Source organism: Aulonocara sp. 'chitande type north' Nkhata Bay, linkage group LG22 (assembly GCF_057382095.1).
Source record: "Aulonocara sp. 'chitande type north' Nkhata Bay isolate Kocher_YH1m ecotype deep benthic linkage group LG22, A_spYH_male_GT1.1, whole genome shotgun sequence".
NCBI classification, from domain to species: Eukaryota; Metazoa; Chordata; class Actinopteri; order Cichliformes; family Cichlidae; genus Aulonocara; species Aulonocara sp. 'chitande type north' Nkhata Bay.
The window spans coordinates 37,323,747-37,331,805 of NC_141364.1; the positions used below are offsets into that span (position 1 = coordinate 37,323,747).

Consider the following 8,059-nt stretch of genomic DNA (forward strand, 5'->3'; position numbering starts at 1 on the left):
CAGGCAAGTGATTAGTGTACACAAAACGGACATTCCTACAGACACTAGTTCACCTCAAAATAGTTACAGCAAGCCTATAGAAAGCCCTGACAAGGTATGCCCAATACATAAGAAGCCTCACCCTCTTAAAAGGTGCAAGAGTTTTAGAGCAAAGCCCATAGATGAGCGCAAGTCATTTTTAAAAGAGAACAGAATCTGTTTTAAATGCTGTGGCTCTACTCAACATTTAGCAAGGGACTGCAGGGCTCAAATAAAATGCATGGACTGTGGTAGCGACAGGCATTTAGCAGTGCTACATCCAGGTCCACCCCCTGCTCCAGCTGAGAGCTCTGGAGCTGATAAAGATGATGGCGGGGAGACACAGGATAGTGCAAATGCCTCAGTTGTTTCCAAATGCACAGAAGTCTGTGGTGATGAAGATAGCCCACATTCATGCTCAAAAATAAGTCCTGTGTTAGTCTATCCAGAAGGTGAAAAAGAACAGGCTAGAAAGATGTACGCAGTGCTTGATGAACAAAGTAACAAGTCACTAGCTAAGTCGCAGTTTTTTGAGCTCTTTAATATTAAGACACGCTCAGAGACTTACAAGCTCAGAACATGCTCAGGACTGTCAGATAATGTCGGCAGAACAGCAGTAAACTTCATGATTGAGTCAATGGATGGTAAAGTAAAGCTCCCACTCCCAAACCTGATTGAATGTGACATGATTCCAGACGACAGGAGAGAGATTCCCTCTCCACAAGTGGCCATGAAGTTCTCACACTTACAGAAGATAGCTGAAAAAGTACCTCCTGTAGAAGAACAAGTACCTATTCTGTTGCTTTTGGGAAGAGACATTATACAGGTACACAAAGTCAGAGAGAGAATCAATGGGCCACACAATACACCTTATGCGCAGCGTTTGGATTTAGGCTGGGTTATAGTTGGAGAAGCCTGCATGGGGAAGACGCATAAGCCCCCTAGTGTGAGTGTTCTCAAAACACATATTCTCCAGAATGGCCGTGCTTCTTACCTCTGCCCATGTCCTAACACGTTTCAAATCAAAGACCAGTTAAACACCACACCTAACCCCAAAAAGGACAGGGGAAACACAAACACCAATCAACTGGGAGAAACTGTTTTTGACAGGACAAAAGATGATGACAAACCAGCACTGTCAGTAGAGGACAAAGACTTCATTGACATCATGGAGAAGGAGGTGTATCAAAATGAATGTAACAGCTGGGTGGCGCCTTTGCCATTCCGCTCTCCAAGACCAGAGCTTCCGAGTAACAGAGAGCAAGCATTCAAGCGCCTCCAATCTCTCAGAAAGACATTAGACCGGAACCCTGAAATGAAAAGACAATATATCGAATTCATTCAAAACATGCTGGACAATGACCATGCAGAAGTCGCTCCACCTTTGGACTCAAACAAAGAACACTGGTACTTGCCATCCTTCGGTGTGTACCACCCACAAAAACCTAATCAGCTGAGAGTAGTCTTTGACTCAAGTGCAGAATTTGAAGGACAGTCCCTTAACAAAGTCTTATTAAGTGGACCCGACCTAAATAACACACTGCTGGGTGTCCTTATGCGTTTTAGGAAAGAGCCTGTAGCATTTTCAGCTGATGTGCAACAAATGTTTTATTGTTTTGAAGTGAGAGAGGATCATAGGGATTATCTGAGATTCCTTTGGTATAAAGATAATGATCCCGACCAAGGTATTTGTGACTATAGAATGAGGGTTCATGTTTTTGGGAATAGCCCTTCCCCAGCTGTGGCTATTTATTGTATGAGGCGTGCTGCAGTCGAGGGAGAAGAAAAGCACGGACATGATGCAAAGCAGTTTGTAATGAGACATTTTTACGTTGATGATGGTCTCGCATCCACAGCAACAGTGGAAGAAGCTGTTGAGACACTCACAAGCGCTCAAAAGATGCTGGCACAGTCAAACTTAAGGCTACATAAAATAGCCTCTAATGACCACAAAGTAGTGGAAGCGTTTCCTGCTGCCGAGAGAGCCAAGGATCTAAAAGACTTGGATTTAGAGTTGGACGACATACCCCTGCAAAGGAGCTTGGGGGTACTGTGGAATCTTAAAAAGGACTGTTTTACCTTTCACGTCACCACTGAACAAAAGCCGTTCACCAGGAGAGGTGTCTTGGCCACTGTTAACAGTCTGTATGACCCGCTGGGTTTCGTGTCACCCATCACAATGCAGGGAAAAGCTCTTCTCCGTGAATTGACCTCAGAGCAAAAGGACTGGGATGAATCACTTCCTGCAGAAAAAGAAGATGAATGGAGCAGATGGAGAAGCTCATTGAAGGATCTTGAGCGGCTTCAGATACCGAGGTGCTACCTCTCGTTCTCCCAGGCCATTGCTGTGAAAAAAGAACTGTGCATATTTTCAGATGCCTCCACCATGGCCATAGGAGCAGTGGCATATCTGAGAGCTATTGATGGTGAAGGTCAGTGGCACACAGGTTTCATCATGGGCAAGTCCAAAGTAGCCCCAAGACCCGCCCACACTGTTCCTAGATTGGAGTTATGTGCAGCAGTGTTAGCTGTAGAGATGTACGAACTTATTAGAGATGAGATTGACATTGAAGCAGACACTGTCAGATTTTTCACAGACAGTAAAATTGTTCTTGGTTACATACACAACAACACAAAGAGGTTCTACACTTACGTGGCTAACCGAGTGATTAGAATCAGAAAGACTACACATCCAGCACAGTGGTTTTACATAGCCACTAGTGACAATCCAGCAGACACAGCCACTAGACCAATTGCAGCTTCTGCATTGGCTTCTACAAACTGGTTTAGTGGTCCTTCCTTTTTGACACAACACGACATAGAGAAGTCTCACTGTGATAGTTTCACACTGATCGATCCTGACACAGATGCAGAGATCAGACCTGATATAACAAGTTTTGTTACCAAAGCCTCAGTAACACAGCTAGAGCCATGCCGTTTTGAAAGATTCTCTCATTGGATGAGATTGTGTCGCACTATTGCATCACTAAAGCGTGTGGCAGTATCATTCAAGAAAACAAACACAGAAGGTAAAGGCTGGAAGTGTTTCAGTGAAACTAACACCACAGATGAAGTGTCTAAAGCAGCAAAGTTCATCATTCACACAGTACAAAGTGAAATGTTCAAAGAAGAGTACAGATGCATAAAAGAAAATCTGCCACTTCCAAAACAAAGCTGTCTTCAAAGGTTAAATCCAGTTATTGATGAAGATGGGCTCCTCAGACTAGGAGGTCGATTGGCACCTGCTAACCTAACAAAAGATGAGAAACACCCACTCATTATCCCAAATGCTCATCATATAGCCATCCTTCTTATTAGATACTATCATGAGAAGGTAGCGCATCAGGGGCGTCACCTAACAGAAGGAACGCTCAGAGGTGCTGGATTTTGGATTATTGGCAGTAAACGGCTCGTCTCTTCTGTTATTTACAAGTGTGTTCTCTGTCGAAAGCTTCGAGGACGACTTCAGACCCAAAAGATGGCAGATTTACCTGTGGACAGGCTGACACCAACGCCACCGTTCACTAGTGTAGGACTGGATGTCTTTGGACCCTGGATGGTCACCACACGTCGCACCAGAGGAGGGAGTGCAGACAGTAAACGCTGGGCTGTGCTTTTCACCTGCATGTCCACGAGAGCTGTGCACATTGAGCTCATTGAAACAATGTCAACATCCAGCTTCATCAATGCGCTGAGGAGATTTTTCTGCATCCGTGGACCTGCTCAAATACTCAGATCTGATAGAGGTACAAATTTTGTTGGAGCATGCAATGAGTTGCAAATTGATCACAAGGACACAGAACTAAACTCATACCTGCAAGAGAAAGGATGCACATGGCTGTTTAATCCCCCACACTCGTCACACATGGGTGGCTCGTGGGAGAGACTTATTGGAGTAGCAAGGCGCATCCTAGATGGTATTCTGTTGAAAGCCGTACATGTCCAACTAACGCATGAAGTGTTAAGTACATTCATGGCAGAAGTAATGGCAATAATGAATGCAAGACCACTTGTACCAGTCTCAACAGATCCAGACAAACCAAACCTTCTCACTCCAGCAATGCTCCTTACACAAAAGGTCAATGCATTATCTGCACCAACAGGAAGCTTTGGACCGCCAGACCTCTACTCAAAGCAATGGAAGCAAGTACAGTGTTTGGCAGACTCTTTTTGGAAACAGTGGAAAAGTGAATATCTTTCAACACTACAGCAAAGGAGAAAATGGACTGATGATAAAACAAACATAAAAGTTGGTGATGTTGTGTTATTGAAAGATGCTCTCGCACACAGAAATGACTGGTCCATGGGAAAAGTTGTAAGAACATTTGAGAGCAAGGACAATAAGGTTCGAAAAGCAGAAGTAAAGACTGTGAAAGATGGAAATGAAAAAGTGTTTTTGAGACCCATCGCTGATATGGTTTTGCTTTTATCAAGTGATAAATAAGTGTTTGAAATAGCCCTAAACTGTTCAATATGTTTATTAGAAAAGTTTGTTCTAGTGGCACAATTATATTGTACCAGGCGGGGAGTGTTCTGCCTTTTATAACTTAAATCGGATATTATAGTTGTAAGCTGCCCTAGAGCTCCCTCTAGTGGCTGCTTTGGGTTCGGTTACTTTGGGAAAGGAAAAAAATGAGAACGTGAAGAAGAAATAAAAGATGGCGGAAAGTGATACCGTAATGTTATCGTTCTAAGCTGATACGGACCTTAAAATGTTGTTGCCTTGGACAAGATATGTCTGTAAGTATGAGTGTCGATAAAATAATTATTCTTTTGTTTTGTGTAAAAATGGTACGATAATTTGTACATTTGAAAGTTTTATCTTGTTAGCTTGCAGTAAGAGTGTAACAAGCTAGTTTACAATGTTAGTTAGCTAATACAGTATTTTGTACTTTCAGTTTTACGATGGTCAAAGAGAAGGCAATGGTCAGAGGCCATTCTTCAATAAATCAGCGCAAAAAGGAAAATAAGTCTGGTTATTGGAGCATCGTTATCTCGCTGTCTAGCTGGTGAAACTAAGAGACTCAGGGCGAGGACAGCATAAGGACAGAGTTAAAGAAAGATTTACCTGCCTGTACCGCCGGTCAGAGGAGGACACGAGAGATTCAGCAGGTTGTTTACGCTGAATAAATGGCTTACAGTGGGGCAAAAAAGTATTTAGTCAGCCACCGATTGTGCAAGTTCCCCCACCTAAAATGATGACAGAGGTCAGTAATTTGCACCAGAGGTACACTTCAACTGTGAGAGACAGAATGTGAAAAAAAAAAATCCATGAATTCACATGGTAGGATTTGTAAAGAATTTATTCGTAAATTAGGGTGGAAAATAAGTATTTGGTCACCTCAAACAAGGAAAATCTCTGGCTCTCACAGACCTGTAACGTCTTCTGTAAGAAGCTTTTCTGTCCCCCACTCGTTACCTGTATGAATGGCACCTGTTTGAACTCATCATCTGTATAAAAGACACCTGTCCACAGCCTCAAACAGTCAGACTCCAAACGCCGCCATGGCCGAGACCAAAGAGCTTTCGAAGGACACCAGGAAAAGTATTGTAGACCTGCACCAGACTGGGAAGAGTGAATCTACAATAGGCAAGCAGCTTGGTGTGAAAAAATCAACTGTGGGAGCAATCATCAGAAAATGGAAGACATACAAGTCCACTGATAATCTCCCTCGATCTGGGGCTCCACGCAAGATCTCATCCCGTGGGGTCAAAATGACCATGAGAACGGTGAGCAAAGATCCCAGAACCACACGGGGGGACCTGGTGAATGACCTGCAGAGAGCTGGGACCAAAGTAACAAAGGTCACCATCAGTAACACACTACAACGGCAGGGAATCAAATCCCGCAGTGCCAGACGTGTTCCGCTGCTGAAGCCAGTGCATGTCCAGGCCCGTCTGAAGTTTGCCAGAGAGCACATGGATGATACAGCAGAGGATTGGGAGAATGTCATGTGGTCAGATGAAACCAAAGTAGAACTTTTTGGTATAAACTCAACTCGTCGTGTTTGGAGGAAGAAGAATACGGAGTTGCATCCCAAGAACACCATACCTACTGTGAAGCATGGGGGTGGAAACATCATGCTATGGGGCTGTTTTTCTGCCAAGGGGACAGGACGACTGATCCGTGTTAAGGACCTTGAGTTGACACTGTTGAAAGAATAGGGTCTAAGGTGAGACTGAGACAAAAGATAAAACTTTGTCTTTTGAGAAAGCCAAGGGTGTGGACAACAGTTATGGAAAGTAGTCCCCTGCTGAATAAAGGTCTATATACTAAAGGGAGAAAGAAAGTGTTGAGTACTGTTCACTGTGTTTCCATTAAAATTAAATTTGACATGACAAATGGCATATATCAATAAACAGTGAAGGTTCAGTTCAGTGTCCCATTTTAAGATACTATGGAAATTCTGGCTACATGCAAACAAACACAAAGTGTTTATTTGGAAGAGTTTGTGATGAACCATTTGGAGAAAAGTGTGAACCTATGATTATTATCATGTGTTGTTGTCTCCATTTGTTTATTTGTTTTTTTAATAAGGTTTAGATGTATGCAAATATCATTTTTATCCATGCAATTTTTTGATTGCTCTATACATAACAAATGTGAAAAATATAGTTTTTCTTTGTTTTGTTCAGATGTGACTCAGGCCACCACTCAGACAGGGGAAGAGTTGTGACAGATGTGTGAATATTTTATAATAAACGTTCTTGTTTTAAATTTTGGTTTTCGTTGACTGTTTATTCATCCTTATGGTATATGTGTCATTAGTTTAAATTCTCAAAAAGACATGTAGGAAGACTAAGAGGAGGATGAAACTTTTTCACATGAAATGTATAATAATAACAAGTATTGTGAATAAGAAATGCGTTTCTAACATAGATGTTTATGAATCAAGATTTATAAAACACTAGTTATGTAACTGGTATCATTTTGGCTTTAAAATAAAAACAATCGAACTTGTGTTTTATGAACAATTTGATGTTTTGATAATAATTAATAACTGCATTCAATGTCACTGATAGTTTTAAAGACATTAATATTAAAATGTATAAATTACACTTGAAAGCTGTACACTACTTCATTTTCAGTGTTTGTGAGCTTTTCCTTGCTCAAAAGCAAGGTAAGCTTTAGGTGACACTGTTGAAAAGAGTAAGGTGTAAGGCGAGGGAGATGTTCAAACTGAGATGATAGATAAAACTGTGTCTATTGAGAAGGTCAAGATGTGGACTACAGATGTGGAAATTAGTACCCTGCTGATTAAAGCTTTTAACTAGTAAAGGGGGGGAAAAAGGTCTTGACTACTCTATGTTGTGTTTCCAGACTGTTTTTTAATTAAAACATGAAAACAACTTTGCTGTCCATTTTGACAGCTTCTTTGTTTGACAAACAAGTATCCTCTGTAGTTAAATGTAGTTTCTACTAAATGCATCAAATCCCCAAGGCCAAGTACTGCATACCACACGAGGACCTTAAGAAAGTTATTCATGCTTTTGTGACCTCTTGATTAGACTATTATAATTCCCTTTACTTTGGTCTCCACTCCACCCTTCTTAGATTGGAGCTTTTGCAGAATGCTGCAGCACGTTTTTTCCCAGGAATTGGAAGGTTTGCCTCTATTACCCTGGTCCTTCCTGACCTGCATTGGCTTCATATCAAATATAAGTTAATATGAGCATTGAGTTTAAAATTCTGTTGCTTACCTTTAAAATCATAAACAGTACTGCGGCATGTAACCTTAGGAGAGCCGTAAGACCATCAGGACAATGACTTTTAGTGCAGCCTAGATCTCAGCTAAAGCAAAGAGGTAACCATGCTTTTGCCCTGGCATGCCCGAGACTCTGGAACAATCTTCCTTCTGCTATTTGCGTCTTTTATTCCATCCATTCATTTAAATCAGGGTTAAAAACTTAACTGTTTGACTAAGCATTTTCAGTGAGTTGTTGTTCATTCCCTTTATTTTATTCCCATGTTATTTATCTTCTATTGATGTACCAATGTATAAATATGGCCACCTTATATTTACAAATAGTCATTGATTGT

At 41.5% G+C, this 8,059-nt stretch overlaps 1 protein-coding gene across 1 annotated transcript; it reads left to right on the forward strand.

Moving 5' to 3' along the window:
* The first annotated feature begins 493 nt into the window (after nucleotides 1-493).
* On the forward strand, nucleotides 494-5,182 carry LOC147304651 (uncharacterized). Its single transcript, XM_086281187.1, has 2 exons — nucleotides 494-4,758; nucleotides 4,917-5,182. The coding sequence occupies exon 1, from the start codon at nucleotides 494-496 to the stop codon at nucleotides 4,460-4,462; it is 3,969 nt and encodes a 1,322-aa protein (XP_086137313.1). The 3' UTR covers nucleotides 4,463-4,758; nucleotides 4,917-5,182.
* Nucleotides 5,183-8,059: the final 2,877 nt, after the last annotated feature.